The following is a 16,387-nucleotide window of genomic DNA, read 5'->3' on the forward strand; positions in this document are numbered from 1 at the left end:
GGATCTAGAGGCTCTGCAAACCTGGGGGTAAATTTGAGACTTAAGAGTTTCAGCCACTTCTTCTTTACCCATAACTGGAAAGTATCTCAAGAGACTTTTGAGTGTGTGTGGAGCACACTTTGAACACAAAAGCCTGCTGTCCAGCTTTCAGGAATTCCACTCACGTGTTTTAAACCTTCAATAACTTGAAATCATCCACGATAGGAACACTCACCACAGAAATTGTCAAATGCTACAGGTCAGAGTATCTGTGTCCTCCCCTCCCTCAGGCTGGTTGTTAGAAATCTAGCAACATGCCACTGCCAAGCCCACAGGGCAACTAAATTTGGAGGGCTCTGGGCACAAGAAGGGTACCACGGGAGTTTTCTGGAATAGCAATGCTAATCACCCCTCTCTGCTCTGCCCCAATGGGAGCTAACACGTGCATCTGCCTACCTCCTCCCAGACCAGAAAAGAAGTCCGACCAGCCCATGTGTGAGGAGCATGAGGAGGAACGCATCAACATCTACTGTCTGAACTGTGAGGTGCCCACCTGCTCTCTGTGCAAGGTCTTCGGAGCACACAAGGATTGCCAGGTGGCACCCCTAACTCACGTGTTCCAGAGGCAGAAGGTAACAGAGCCCCCACAGCTCCTCCTTTGCAGCCCCTTCCCAGGACCTGCAGGATTGGCTCCCTTTGCTGAAGGGGACCGGCCCAAGTCACGCAGTCCTAAGGCCCAGAGGCGCAGAGGGTGGAGCGCGAAGGGGTGCAGTGCCGGTGGCACGTGGCCACTGGCTAGATCCCCTGGAAAGGAAGGGGACTGCTAGAGAAGGAAGGGGTGCCAAGGGTCAGAAAGATGCACAGAGGGTAAGGGTTGCGGTTTTTTGGGCACCTCGGAGGCACCACTGAAGACAAGCAGTGTGCTGGCCCCTGGTCTGAGCTATTTGAAAATCAGACTCTAGATATGAAAAGGTTAACTTTTCACTCCGGGCACAGAAACGTTTCTTCATTTGCTAACAAAACGTTCTGTTTGCCACACCCCTCCCAGGCCTTCTCTCCCCCACTCCTACTGTATTAAGCTTCAAGGCTGGGTCAGGCTGGCCTCCTGCCCTTTGCCCCAAGGCCAGTTGCTGAAAGACCCTCCTCTCCCCCCCACCCTACCGTTTGGCACTTGCCCCCACCCCAGGGCCTTAGCCTCAGGCGCTCTCACTGTGACCAACAATAGTTTGTCCCCCAGCTTATCACTGACCTGCCAACTTGGTTTCATCCATTGGCAAGTAGCAATGTGCCCAGTTAATGCAAATAAACAGCCAGTGATGTGCTCAGAGAGATGAGCTGCTCCCACACCTAGACCTTGAGGGGCTCCATAGCTGGCTTCTTTCTGTGAAGCATCACAGAGCCCACATTTGGTCAGCGCTTTACGTGTGAGGATCAGAGTTGGAATCAAACCTGAAAGCCAATCTTGCGGACAATACCAGTCACCAGTGAGTACTAGCAGCTAAAGAAACAGGATTTAGCAAGATATCTGTAATATTTATTTATTTTTCCATCTATTTAATGATTTACTTCCCCTTTTTCCTTCCACACCCGCCCAACCCACTCAAGTCATGGTATGTTAGAACCAAACAGTTCTTGTTTCCCTCAGAGCCCTAGAAACTCATGTGGGATGGACAGAAGGACAGGCTGGCAGGACTTCCACCTGCTCCTGTTTGGGCAAAGCAGCTTCACTTTTAGAAATTGGAATTCCATATTAGCTTCGTTTTGAAGAAAGTGCCCCGAGGCTTTAAAATGTTTTATAACCGCAGTTGAGGTTCAGTTTTCTCACTTTATATCTGAGAAAATTAGGGTCCAAATTGATTACAACTTTGCCCAACATTGTAAAGAAATTAAAGGCAGAGTTGGACCAAGCGGGTGTGTGTCCTAAGTCCCCACTCAGTGCTGCCTGGTGGTCCATAGCCGATCTAGGAAAGGGCTGAGTACAAACAGTGGCATCTCTTTGAGTCAAAAGAGGAGAGGAATTTCAAGTTGAAAATTCTGCCCTAGAGCCGTCAAATGTTTCAGCTTCAAGTTTGTAATGACTGAGTCTTGTCTATATGTACTTATGCACCTAACACATAGAAGGTGCATAATATGTTCTCTCTATAGTCCATAATTCAGGGTTTATCATTTTTTTTTAGCAGGGTCACAGTCTCCATTAAGAATCTGGTGACAACTATGAGACCTCTTTCAGACAATGCACTTGTATACACACGCATACGGAAGTTTAGTTACAAGATCAGGAGGTTGTCCGGCCTTCTGAGCCTGTCACTATTACTCCTAAGGGGTTCGATGGACCCTGCATTAGGAATCCCTGAAGACAATGCTGTGATTTATCTGCAATCAGTACTGACTAGAAAACTCCTAAAATCTTGCATGCCTCTCTTCCCTTCATTAGTCTGAGCTCAGTGATGGCATCGCTGTCCTCGTGGGAAGCAATGACCGAGTCCAGGGAGTGATCAGTCAGCTGGAGGACACCTGTAAAACTATTGAGGTAGGTCAAGCAACTCCAACCAAATATAAACAAATCCTGAACTCCTGGGGTGGGGGGGTTGTGGCCCCCTCATGCCACCCAAGCTTTCCATACAGAATGACCTCCTTCCTCATAGGTCTCTCCAATACTCTCCTGGCTCATGAAGAAAAGTTACCACATGAGTCAACAAGGCAGATTTTGCCACATTTACTAGTATGATTGTGACATTTGTTGCTCTTTCTTGGTCAGCCCATTTGGAAAGATGAGCTACAGGAAAAATCAATTCCCAATAATGCAAAAGAGTGTTGTCCACCATGGACGGTTTTTTTGGTGGAAATCCAAACGGTCCTACGACACACTAGTTAGTGCTTTGGAAAATCCCATGTAGGTTTGAGCTACCTATCTGTGCTCCAACAGCAGGGCCACAGAGTGGGCCAGCAGGAGGAGACAGATGTGTCTGACTGTGGTTAGAAAATGATTCGGTAGCTGGGAGCTCACTGAGACCAGAGTTCTGGCTCACCCATCCCTGCCCTCTGCCTGGCCCAGTGCCTCGGACATAAGAAACACTCAGTACAAACTCGAACACATGCGTGAATGGCTGGCTGCATAACTCACACTTAAGTCTGACCTATAAGAAATACTTCGAATCCACCCTTATATTGGATCCACCCAAGATCCAATATAAGGTGCGTAATTGCTGAAGGCAGAATTCTGAAGCCTCAGAGATTTAGCTATGTGGCAAGTATGTTATCAAGAACTAAAGATTCACAGACTAGTGAAGCCGGGCGGCCCAGAGGGCTAGAGCAAGACCTGGATGTGTGCAGCTCTTTGGATCTGTAACCAGGAGCCATTTATTGCCATCTCCCTGCTTTAAGTTTTGGGGTTACTCGTTTTTTTCACTTGGGCCTCAGGTGCAATGTTGAGGCATTGTTGTTTTTGCTGTGGACAAGGCTTCTCTCATTATCTATTTATTTCCTTTCATCCCCATTTCCCACTCTCTTCTCTGTAAATAACCACTCTAATATGTTTGGTGTTCTGTTTACCTACTCTTATAAAATCTTTATCATTTTATATCCATGCCTTTTACTTTTATAAATGGTATTGTGCTATATTTCTCATTCTGCATATTACTTTTTTTAAACTAAGCATCGGGTTTTAAGATCCATTCTCATGTACATTCAATCCCTCATTCTCCTCTGTAAAAATGAGACGTAGTACCCCTTTTATAGAGTTACTGTGGGAAATTAAGCATAAACAAAATGCTTACCGCAGTGCCTCGAACATGGCGAATGCCTGGTAAGTACCCCATTTTCATTATGTTATCATTAGAAAGGCAAATTCTATCAAAAGCCCAAGGCGGTTCCTAGAGGATGATTTCAAGAGACTGGCCATAATCATCTCATTTTAGATTTACACATCATTAAAATCAATGTCCTCTCTTCTCCATGTTCATATTCCTGAAAAGAACATGATAAATCTGAGATCCATTCATAGAAGAAAAGTTTTCTCTTGGTGGACATTATAAACTCTTCTCTTTTTGCTTACTTACAGTAAGGGGCCAATACAACTGAATCAGTAAGCCATGAATCAGCACTCCAGTGTGGTACCGTGTTGAGTGTTCAGTGTATAAATAGGAGCATGTTGATTGTGGGCGGGTGAGGTAATCTCTATACTCATCTCTGGTCAGGCCTTCATCAGAGACCTCCGTCCAGGACGTAGAGGCTGCGGTACACAAACAGGAGAAAAGCTCTGTGGGTCACCTTTGGCCTTGAGCAAACAACTCCGGCTCCATTTAGCCAGTCTCAGAGGACACTGAAAGGGCGAGGAAAAATTTGACAACTGTTTTTCTTCCTGGAGGCCAGTCAGGGGGACAAGAGGAAGCAGCTGCTTTTTCTTTCATTGAGAACAAGACAAGAAGGAACAGGTTTGAAGTTAAGTCGGCAGAAGGGATTTAGTGCAGATATCAGGAGGAACCTCCTGCCAGTGGAGGTCAGGGTTAGGATTCCTCTTATTTCTGATAAAAGCATTCATCAAACATGACACACCTTTACAAGTATTTTCACAGGTTAAATAGAGGAGTATACGGTTTCCTGTAGAGCTTTCTGATGAAGCTGTAAATTGGCAAGAGCCATAAATGTGTCCATCCCTTTTACCTATTTATTTTACTTCTGAGATCTTAAGGAAATAAAACTGTATAGAATGTATATATTCATAAATAACCCTCATATACATTTATAGGGGGAGAAAACCACCAAACCAAAAGGTTAGGAGCAGTGAACGGTGGGTCTACTGCCTTCCTTATATATTCCTATATTACACATTTTTCTAAAGTGAGCCTGACATTTTTAATAACCAATAAAATAAAGGATGAATGAATGTGTTTCAGATAAGCACAGTCCTTTCAGATCAGTTTGGTGGCTTATCTGAAGATGTAGGTATTGGCTCAGAGCCCCATGGGGGTCTCTGATTTTATGATCCCTACCTGATGCAAATATCCTCCATTTGAAGAGGCCAGAGGGCAGAGACCCTGCTGCTAATGGCCACAGGGTGCACCTCTAAACCTCGAGATGATCTCCATAGAGTCAGGACCATATCAGTGGTAAAAAACCAGAGGCTCCCTTTGTGTGTGCCAGCCTTCAAGGCAGCATGTCGTGAAGCACCACGGGTTCTTGGCTTGGAGTGAAATGGTCCTACTTTACAGAGCAGGTGAAATCTGCTCCGGAGTTCAGGTCACAGAGCTCCTGTTCTCCCATCTTCCCTGGGGTGGTTATTTTCCTGCCTGGCTTTGCTCACCACCTGCCTGGAAACATTTTCTGGGAAGCCAGGAGTGGCTTTTGGCCAGGGGGTGGGGAGCTGTTGTTAAAGAATTCTCTCTTCTGATTGGCAAAGAACCCCTTAGGGATGGGAAATGGAGTAGTCCCTGGGTGGGCACTATCCTTCCCTAATTACCTCGCCTCTTCCCACTCGGGACCCTGACACCTGCCCTTTGGTAAGAGTGTCCATCCCTCACCCATGTCTAATTTTGTCCCTGATCATGTAATGTCTTGCAGGGCTGGTCTGGCCAGGCACCCGGCCCAGGACCAGCCCTGGGGAGCTGTTGAGCTTAGGCTAAATCACACTATGGACTTCTTATTACCCTTTAAAAATAATGTATGCAGTTGATGTGGGTTTACAATGATTCTGAATGGCTTTGAGAAGGACTGTAGTCACGGAAGGCCAGTCTGAACTGTGTCAAAAGGAGGAGTGGCATTTTTTTTCTCATTGTTGTGGGCTGGCAGTGTATAAAGGAGCCTACAGTCTTTTTAGCTGAATGTGGCTAACCTGGCTGAATGTGGCTCAGCCTGAGACATTCCCAGAGCTCTCTAGTTCAGGTTGTTGGAGGGCCTTCTAGACTGTTCTAGACAAGCCCACCATGATCTGGAGCCACACCTGCCTTTCCAGGCCAGGAAATGTTCTGGAACAGGCTTTGACTTAGAGGGCTGCTGGTTGGAGTAGACAAGCACACTGCCTTCAGAGCTCTCTTGCTTCCAGAAAAATGTGCTTGGCTTTCCTTCCTCGTCCCTAGAAATCATAACCTCCGTCTTACAGTCTTTACAAAGGGCACTTATCCTATGTCACTGGACACCCAAGAGAGTAGGATATTAATACTAGCCTCGTGAGGCAGGCAGGCGGGCATAGAAATAATCCTGCTTTGTATGGATGCATGTCTAAAGAAAACAGCTACAAGTTGCATAATAAATATTTGACCTTGAGCATTTCCATTATCTGAAAAATGACAACTTTAATAAGATTCTCCAATGATTTTTGCAATGAAAACAAATCTATTATACTTCCAAAACAATAATTTTACCCAAATAGCTTTTGGGACCTTGTCCATGCAGTTACAAATATGAAGTCCAAATATAAGAATCATTTTAATAAGCATGCCAGAATTTTTAAGGCAACATTTTTAAAAATTTTTTTTAATTTTTTTTTAAAGATTTTATTTATTTATTTGTCAGAGAGAGAGCGAGCGAGAGCGAGCACAGGCAGACAGAGTGGAAGGCAGAGTCAGAGGGAGAAGCAGGCTCCCTGCGGAGCAAGGAGCCCGATGTGGGACTCGATCCCAGGACGCCGGGATCATGACCTGAGCCGAAGGCAGCTGCTTAACCAATTGAGCCACCCAGGCGTCTTAAGGCAACATTTTAAAGGCAATAGAACATAGACTTAAAAGACCAGGCTTCAGAATTTGAATTTTAGCAGTCATTTAACTATATGACCTTTGGAAGTGGCTTAAGCCCTTTGTCCCTCAACTAACTCACTGGTCTAGTGGGGTTAGAAATACGTTCTTCATGGTGTTATTGTGACGTCTAAGTTGGGGTAAGAGGCACAGGCCAGGGCCTTGATTAAGTTACCTCCTATTGTTTTCGCAGTTAGCTTGAAAAGAACACACTTAGGGTAATGATGCTAATAATTGTTTGAACCACTGGGGCATTGGGATCATCTTTTAAATGGTGTCAGAATAAGACTATGAGGGTCTTGGTCGATTGTGATGTGGAGCTAAGTAAGCAACCCCTTTCAGACAGAAAAACTGAACATGAACAGTAGAAGATAGTGGCCCTATTCTTGATCTAAGAGGCTTGGAGGTAACTTAAAATATTGGGAAAGGGAGGCTAAGGCTCTTCTGGGAAACGCGTTGACTCTCCACTGCAGACAGGAGCAAATTAAAGAACTGCTCATCTCACCGTGCTCTTGTGGCTTTCACTGAGCCAGAGGGGTACAGGGCTCTCTGCTTTACAGAGTTTACTCAAGGAGCTTCTAGATGGTCTGGACAGACACCCCAGGAGTAAGCTTTAGCGATCCCATGAATTAGAACATAATTGTTCTTCTAACACGAAGTGGGTGGCAACATGGTCACAGTAGAAAACAGCATGAATTTGAGACTCCCAAGCCCTATGGTCCCTGGGTAGAGTTGCTTCACTGAGCACTGCACAAGCCACCCCGCAGACAGGAGAGGGGCTGAACTCCGGCTCATGTGCCTGGAAGGAACATGTTCTCCTCATTTGTCTTCTCTAGTGTAGCCCAGCAGAGACCCAGCCACTCATCCTACTCTGCACTCATGGGACTTCTCCCAGGTGCTAGGAATAGAGACCTTAGGAGCAAAGGGTCAGCTGATTTCCTCAGGAGACTATTCCTACCTTAAGATAGTCCTTTCTTTAGTGTTATTAACCTGCTGCCTGCTTTTTTCCCCTTCTTTTGGGGGTGTTGGGGACAGAAAACCCTACTGGGCTTAATGAAGGGAATTCTGAAGTCCTGTATTTCAAATGAAGCTGAGTGTGCCCTCCCAGACCCAGAGCTGCTGCACCAAACAAGTGTGGGTGTAGATGAGTGGTAAAGGAATGTGTTGGGTCTGTGAATGAGCCGGCTAGAGCCAGTTGCTCAGTGACAAGTGGTGGGGCGAAGAGCTTATCTGTAGCTCTATTTTGGTCCCAGAGGCGTGTTCCTTACATGGTAAGAGCAGTGGTTCCAACTGTCTTAGGTTTTCCTGTCATAGCCCTGGCACATTCCCAAACTGGGACTGACATTGCAGGGCCAAGAGATAGGATTTATGTCTTCATGCTGGAGATGACCACCCTGAAATTTGCCAGGAGTGGAAACATTTTAGAGACTGAAGACCAGAGTATCTCTACATTTACCTCAAGTCGTTGAGTCTGAAACTATAGAGTCAGAAGAGACCTTGGCAATCACCCAATCCCACCCCTTATAGCAGGGATAAGAAAACCACCCTAAGGCTAAGAAGCTTCCTTCCGGTCGCACGGCTGTTTTTTGCTATCTTCCTTTGAGTACTGAATGAAGCAGAGCCTTGGAGTACAGAAACTTTTAAGGACTGAATATCTCTCTAGAGACAAGTCATATTTCAATCACTCCACCATTCAGACAGTCTTTCTCATGTGTGCCCACTCTGCCATATTCTGCACACATAATGCTGTGAAGTAGTGATGAACTAAACAGACAAGTTTACTGCTCCCAGGAAGGTTTTGTTCTAGGAGGGGAGTTAGACCATAAAACCAATAAGTTTTGGGGGAGACGGTGAGCCCCTGAAAATCCGGCCATTAAAAACAACGGAATGATGGTTCGTTGAGCGGCGAGTTCCATACTCTTTAGTAGAAGAGTGTAGTTGATTTTTTTCCTTGGAATGCTTCTTTCTGCAGCTGCATATCTTGTATCTTATCATCACTAAAATATAAAGAAGGCTCAAAATTAGAGTCTGTCAGTTGTTTTTGTTTTTTTAAGATTATTTATTTATTTATTTATTTGGCAGAGAGAGAGAACAAGTAGGCAGAGAGAGGTGGAAGCAGGCTCCCTGCTGAGCAGAGAGCCTGATGCAGGGCTCCATCCCAGGACCCTGAGATCCTGACCTGAGCCAAAGGCAGCAGCTTAACCCCCTGAGCCACCCAGGTGCCCTGAGTCTATCAGTTTTAACATTTCTGTGAAAGCAACAGCTAAACAATGGGTTTTGGATAAATATTAAAGGTTACCTACTCACGTCCAAGGAAATGGCCAAATGATTACTTGGTCTTTTTTCTTTTTAGCCGGATTTTATGACATTGGTTGGAAACAGATATTCCACCTGTCATCATTTTGCCATTTTACCACAGTTTTCCCTTTATAAAGTCAACCCTTTTTGGTATATTGCATCCCTACTGGGTTCACCTTAGAGAAGAGGTGAATCTTATTTTCATTCAAAGATTGCAGACAACTTCTTTTGGTTCTTCTAAGTGTCTTGGCAGACCCAGGAGGTAGGTCATGTTCCAGTGGGGGTTACACATCAGAAAATACTTGGAGGCAAATACCTAGTGCCTTTGTGATGGAAATTACTTCAGTCGCTAAACACTCTCACACAGGACCCCGTGTACACCCCTGACACACACACACACACACACACACACACACAGGACATAGGAACTGCATATATCAAAAGGAAGAAAATGGAGAATATTTGAAAAAGTAAATTTCAGAGTTTAAAAAGTATATATCTTGATTCAATTACCATCCAGAGAAGTGGGGGTAAGGAGAAGGTACACAGCCGAGAATTTTTACTGAAGCTTTTTTTTTTTTTTAAACCAAGCCTTTTAACTGGAATAAATGCAAAAGAATGTTAAAAGGGGAAAAAAAATCTTTGAGGTGAGGAAGTTTTTGTGGAGAACAGAGAAAGATGGTTGCTATCATGCTTTTGCAGGTAACAATCATCCTTTAAAGTATGCTACCTGCAGACATTTTGATGAAGCAGAAGTCCACATTTTTCCCATTCCATTTTTCAGGTTACTGGAAAGTCACTGTTAAAAGCATTTCAGGTCCATATTTACAAAGGCACAGTAGGTGCTGAAATTCAGAGTAATTACTATCACTAGTGAGCTGGCCTCTAAGAAAATATTTTTCTTCTGTAACATATACTTGTTCCTTAATTACCTCAGAGGATGAGTTGATAAGCTGAGGTGTTTGTTGTTAGCTGACTTTTGTAGCACTTTGAAGGTCTTGTGGTCCAGAAGGATAGAAAGGCACCCACCTTAGTCTCTCATGTATTGCTTCTACATCGGAGAGTATGAAAAAAATAAAAGAATTTTAATTTCATGGAATATTTCTCATTTGAATCTGACATTAGGTTAACTTGAACATCTTTGGTTCATTTATAAGTCTATAAGTACAAGTTTCATAATTCCAAGAAAGAAGCACATTTTTCCTTTTTTAGAAACATATTTTTCTGACTCATATTTTGCATAGAATTATACTAAAGGCACATTAAGCAAGAGGAAAAAAAAGTTTTGTTTGTTTGTTTGTTAGAAAATCTGATCATTTTTCTACCTTTCTCATGAACACTAAAAAAATCATGGCAGGTTTTTAGATCTTCTAATGCTTGGTACATAGTAATTAGTGAGTTTTGCTGAAGGAGTTAACTAATGAATATAATTCTGAAACAATCTGAAATTTCTTTAAGAGCCTACTTGCTGCGGAGTCGCTTTGTTAAAAGACATATATTTGGTTCACAGTAGTTCACATAAAATTTTTTTCAAATTTCTTTCAAGTGTCTCACAGCAGGTTATGGTAGGAGTAGTTGCAACCCAGAAGTTCAAAAGCCTTGGCTTGAGGCCAGACACCAACAATAAATGGCAGAATGGTTTGAGAAAATGATTTAACTCTGCTAGACTTCAGTTTCCACATGAGTGAAATGATTGCTCTGGAGCAGGTTACTTCTGATATTCCATGCAACTTCAAAATTCCACAACTTAATAATTCAAATTAAGGATAATTAGACCTAAGTTTAGTAAGCACTGATATAGTACCCATAATGTGTCAGGTAATATTAAAAGGGTTTTATACAGCATGTAGTTTTATAATAATAATAATCAAGCATGAACTGTGCATAAGGCAGCATTTGATATACTGTAAATAAGTAAATAATATTTTCTATTAAATGATAGTAATTGTATTAAAATTAATATGGTCAAAATTACTAGAAAACCCAATTGAAATAAAATATACTTGGAATTGAAAATAAAGTAAAAATAAAGTGGTTATTTCATTTAAACCACTAGATAAAACACTAGCCATGACACATGATTTCGCATCATTCTCATTATAAATAATTTGGGTTTTGTGAGCTTGAATGTTCTCACACATATTAAATCATATGGAAGAAAACTTTTCAGAAACAAAAGTATTCTACCAGTATCACATCTTACTATTTGTTATATATGTTTCAAGTGTACAACTTCTTTTAGAAAAATAAGCTAGAAACCATCAAATATTTGCAGTAAACAGTAGTGCTTCTGAACATCAAAGAGGCATATTTCGGGAATGCGGTGAGCACAAGGTTTCCTGTGAGCTTGAACAGAAAGCACTACAGGGAAAGAAAGTTCGATTGGGAAGGTACTAACATGCTTCAGTTCTGAGGCCTCATAATGGTCCAGATCTCAAGCTAAATGGATGGAAATGGATGCAAATTTGGCAAGCCCAGTGATTTCCAGGTCTGGACACGCTTTGTGGGCTCTTGTCCTATTACCTTGACGACTGTCAAGACTCTATGGATTTTCATCCCCTCCTCACACCTTCTCTACTCCCGCTCATCTTTTATGGCCAAAGTGGGCATCGCTTCCACTAAGAAGCTCTTCTTGAGCCATCGACCCCTGCTCCCTTTCAATGTCTTGCACCCATAAACTTCCATAAAACCCGCTATAAATCTTTAACATATTTCAATTATTCAGCCTACCTTCTTTATGCATTATTATTGTCCAGAAAATATGATGAGAATTAACTGTGTTCCAAGGGAAGCAGTGGAGTGAGGTGTATTTCCTGCACATTTTTGGAGTATTTTCATAATCAACTATTTGGTTTAGGTTATCCATTTTTCCCCTTACTCTAAGAATAGTAGAGAAATTAGGGGAAAATGAAACAGTTTTAAAAAGCCTGTTTAACAGATATATACTGAATATCTGTTGTCCAAAGTGGTATATGTCCTAAGCAGACCCAGATTCTATCCTTAAAGAGCCTATACTTTAGATATTTAAGAAACTCATGTATAAGAAAAAAGTGATACTTGACACACAAGAGAGACCGGTGTTTACTAAAATGAAAGAAAATGTAATAAGGGTCAGAAAGGTCAGAGATATCAGATAAATTGGATGGATTCCCAAGAAGCCTCTACTGGACAGGAGAGCTATGTTGGATCATTGGTGTCTCAAAGCCTGTTCTCAGCTGTAAAGGTCCTGAACCCAGAGATGGTCAGGACCAAGGAAATTGGCATATATACATACCAAGCTTACTAGAGCTTGAAAAACCAAAAGGCCAATGATCAGGCCAACTGCAAAGTTAATTATGATTTAACATGGACTCAAAGAGAAGGAAGTTAAATGGTACTAGAGGTGTTTCAGCAACACAATGGAAATGCACAAGTCTAATCTCCCATACAGCCTTTCTCTCTTTCTCTTGGGGACTCAAAGGCCAGATCCAATATTTCCTTGTTTTAGACAGTACTGGATAAATAGAAGACTAGGTAGATAGAAGTATATGCCAGTGGTGGTAAATATTATGGGATTTCAGAAGAACTAAAAGATGGTATTCAGTCATAGAGATCAAATAACATTTTAGGAAGAACTGGTATTCCAACAATGTCTTTAAGATTACTTAGAGTTGGAGCACCTGGGTGGCTCAGTCCTTAAGTGTCTGCCTTCGGCACAGGTCATGATCCCAGGGTCTTGGGATAGAGGAACGCATTGGGCTCTCTGCTCAGCAGGAAGCTGGCTTCTCCCTCTCTCACTCCTCCTGCTTGTGTTCTCTCTCTTGCTGTGTCTCTCTCTGTCAAATAAATAAATAAAATCTTAAAAAAAAAAAAAAGGATTACTTAGAGTTTGCAACTGTGAACTGGGAAAGAGCATTCTAAAAAGAGGGGAAACGATGAGCAAAGAAAGTGAGTGGTTTGTTTTTGCTGGATACAGGGCATTGCGATGAAGAATAGTACAGTACTATGAAGGAAAGCTGGAACCAGGTAATGGAAAAGCTGGAAAGTCTGTTATGAAGTTAAAATATTATTCTTTGGAAAATGAGTAGTCAGAGAAAAAGCACTATACCCCCAGGGAAATGTACTCCAGGAAAATGAATTTGGAGCTTGAAAAACTCCATGGGTTTGCCTGAATAAATTCCAGATGTAGAGGCCAAGTGGGAAGAACCAGAATCTCCATTCGAGGACTGAAACTAGGACAGGAGTAGTGTAGGTGGAGCAGAGAGACTGAAGGGTACAAACCAGGAAGTATCACGGTGTTTTCATTACACACACATACATATACACACACTCACTGTAAGGCAAAATATAACACTATAAGCTATCTAATCAATATATAATTTTTTAAAAATGTGTCCTAATTTCTATGAAATTCTCCATTTATAAAGAACATAATGAAAAAGCCATTGATCCATTTAGCCAATTTGGTTGATTTGGGTTTGTCTAAGCATCAAATTTGATAAATATGAGATTTTCAAAGTATCAACACAATGGGAATCTCTAAGGGACAGCTTGAAGGGAAAAAAATACCCTATATATGCAAATGTTCTTATCCTCCAAAACATTCCAGGTGATTTTGCCAAATAGACACTCTTTCAAACACCTTCTAACATGAGCTAACCCAACTAACAGGAATGCTGCAGAAAACAGAAACAGGAACTCTGTGAAAAGTTTGATTACCTGTATGGCATCCTGGAGGAGAGGAAAAATGAAATGACCCAAGTTATTACACGAACCCAAGAGGAGAAACTGGAACATGTCCGTGCTCTGATCAAAAAGTATTCTGATCATTTGGAAAATGTGTCAAAGTTGGTTGAATCAGGAATTCAGTTCATGGATGAGCCAGAAATGGCAGTGTTTCTGCAGGTAAGTCTCCTTTTGGTACCTAATAAAACTAATCAAGAAGGTGGGTGCTGGAGAAGTAGGTGTCATCATATTTTTGTTATTTTATGTATATCTCATTTTGAGTTATTTTACCAACTATAATATAAGCTCATTATGTGTTCATGTCTCCATATGTTTAAACAACTTCATAAGCATATATTTAAGGGACCATGACATCACTTAAATATAAGAAGGTTCTGGTATAAAACAGCAGTTATTCACAGCATTTAGAAACTAAGCTCTGAGATTTTCAGAATCAGCAGAGGAAAGAATTAAGTCTTTGATGAAAAGAACTTAAGTAGGTCTGTCTTTTGTTTGCTTTCACAGAATGCCAAAACCCTGTTACAAAAGTAAGTAATTTTCATTTTATGGAAAAATGCATACTTTTCATTTTTACCCGAGGCTATCAAACATTAGACCGTGACAGAAAGTGGCAACTTGTCTTTGTTGCAGAATTTCTGAAGCATCGAAGGCATTTCAGATGGAGAAAATAGAACATGGTTATGAGAACATGAACCACTTCACAGTCAACCTCAATAGAGAAGAAAAAATCATCCGCGAAATTGATTTTTACAGAGGTTTGTTTTTCTTGTGACCATTTGGCCAAAGTTGCAGGTGTGTGAGAGCTGCAGCTGGGTTCAGCAGGAGAAAGAGGGGATTCAGGATCACCTCCAGAATGGATGTCGACAATTATACAAGGATCATAATCCAATGTGAAACTCTATTTCATTATAGATTCAATAGTTGGTTGACAGTGTTTAACTTTGCACAGCACAGTGCCCATTAGAATGCCATTTTTGGGCATTTGACTCTGAGCAGTCAAACACTTAATAATTGATGGTGATGATGATGTCTCAACAGCAACCCTACACGAGGCGTCAACCACAGTGCTGTGAAGTGTTACCGAGTGCAAGGTTAAGGATGAGATAAAAATAAAATGTAGAAGACATTTGGAGAGATATTGTAGCACATCCACTTAATCGGACTTTAGAGGGCAAGAATAGTAATAATAAGTTACACCTGGAAACAAAACTGGCTCTCTGTGACCAGATGTATTTCATGAGTTATAAATGCATCTCTACCATTTGGCCCAGAGACTGCCCTCTTGGAAGTTAGTCCCCCTGAAATAATTGAAAAAAGGAAAATAACCTTGGAACTGACCAAAGTTATTGATGGTCTTGATTCATCATGGTCATCTAGATGACAAGACACCTTGACTAGACCACTAATAACCAGGAATCTATATCAGTGTATACAGATGTAACTTTATTTATTTTTTAAAAAGATTTTATTTATTTATTTGATAGATAGAGATCACAAGTAGGCAGAGAAGCAGGCAGAGAGAGGGGGGAAGCAGGCTCCCTGCTGAGGAGAAAGCCCGATGCAGGGCTCCATCCCAGGACCCTGGGATCATGACCTGAGCCGAAGGCAGAGGCTTTAACCCACTGAACCACCCAGGCCCCCCCAGATGTAACTTGAGAAGCAAGTCTTCAGGATGTATCTTTTTTAAAAAAATTACTTAATATTGTTATCTCTTCTTAATATTTCCCGAGGGAATATTAAGATCAGTGCATTAGAAAAAGAGTCATGGCTTTAACTGGGCATAAGTCAGCATTCACTGAACAGAGGAGGTAAGACATTAAAACAAGACAGGGTTTTGTATGTTTTCTGAGAAAGGGAAGAGAGTTGTATTTCCATGTAATCTGACACAGATAAACAAGTGAAAATCTCAGCCCCAGCCCTCCAGGAGCTTGCAGATGTGACAAAGTATGGTATAAATGTGGCCAGGCTCTGGGAGTGGGGGTCAGGTTCATAGTTCACAGTAGTAGTAAGGACTGCGCTTTGTATTGAGAAGGGGAACAACGAGGAAGGAGATGGTTGGGCCCATCTTCACATTTCTCTTGTCCACATTTAACTAGAATGTGGCATATTTGGGCCATAGTCCAGCGTCTGATGGAGAAGATTTCCCTAGCCCAACTTTAATCTGGGCTGTTAAGTACTGGCCATTAATTGATTTCATAGCTGCAGTGGTAATTATAATGATTTTAAGAACACATTACCTTACCAGAAGATGAAGATGAAGAAGAAGAAGGAGAAGAAGGAGGAGAAGGAGCGGAAGGAGAAGGGGAAGAAGCAGAAGTGGAAGAGGTAGAAAATGCTCGAACAGAGTCATCAGGAGAAGAGGAAAGTCCAGAGAAAGCCTTGGAGCCCTCTCAGCTGGCCTCAGAGCTCCAGGCTGCCACAGGGGCACTTCCAGTTTTCTCCCCAGAGCCACCTCCAGCCCTGCCAGCCACTGCAGATGTCCCAGTGACACAGGTAACCATTCACTAATTCCCTCCCACAGGACACACAGGTGGGCCTCCTTGCTGAATAGCCGAAACAATTGATTCTGCCTTAAGAAAAGAGTAGCTTTAGGTCAGACATTTGTATGTGAAAGACAAAAGAATTCAGAGCAGTCACAAAGTCAGGGGGGAAAGTCC

General features: G+C 42.2%; 1 protein-coding gene across 2 annotated transcripts in view; it reads left to right on the forward strand.

The window, feature by feature from the left end:
- The window catches only part of TRIM55 (tripartite motif containing 55), a 54,597-nt gene that overhangs the window by 18,403 nt on the left and 19,807 nt on the right, over positions 1-16,387 (forward strand). For both annotated transcript variants that reach the window (XM_059392865.1, XM_059392864.1), the window contains exons 4-9: positions 446-611; positions 2,414-2,509; positions 13,656-13,889; positions 14,235-14,257; positions 14,361-14,485; positions 15,976-16,223. In XM_059392865.1, the coding sequence (XP_059248848.1) occupies positions 446-611; positions 2,414-2,509; positions 13,656-13,889; positions 14,235-14,257; positions 14,361-14,485; positions 15,976-16,223 (892 nt within the window). The remainder of the gene's footprint in view (positions 1-445; positions 612-2,413; positions 2,510-13,655; positions 13,890-14,234; positions 14,258-14,360; positions 14,486-15,975; positions 16,224-16,387) is intronic.

This window comes from Mustela nigripes, chromosome 3 (genome assembly GCF_022355385.1).
Source record: "Mustela nigripes isolate SB6536 chromosome 3, MUSNIG.SB6536, whole genome shotgun sequence".
NCBI classification, from domain to species: domain Eukaryota; kingdom Metazoa; phylum Chordata; class Mammalia; order Carnivora; family Mustelidae; genus Mustela; species Mustela nigripes.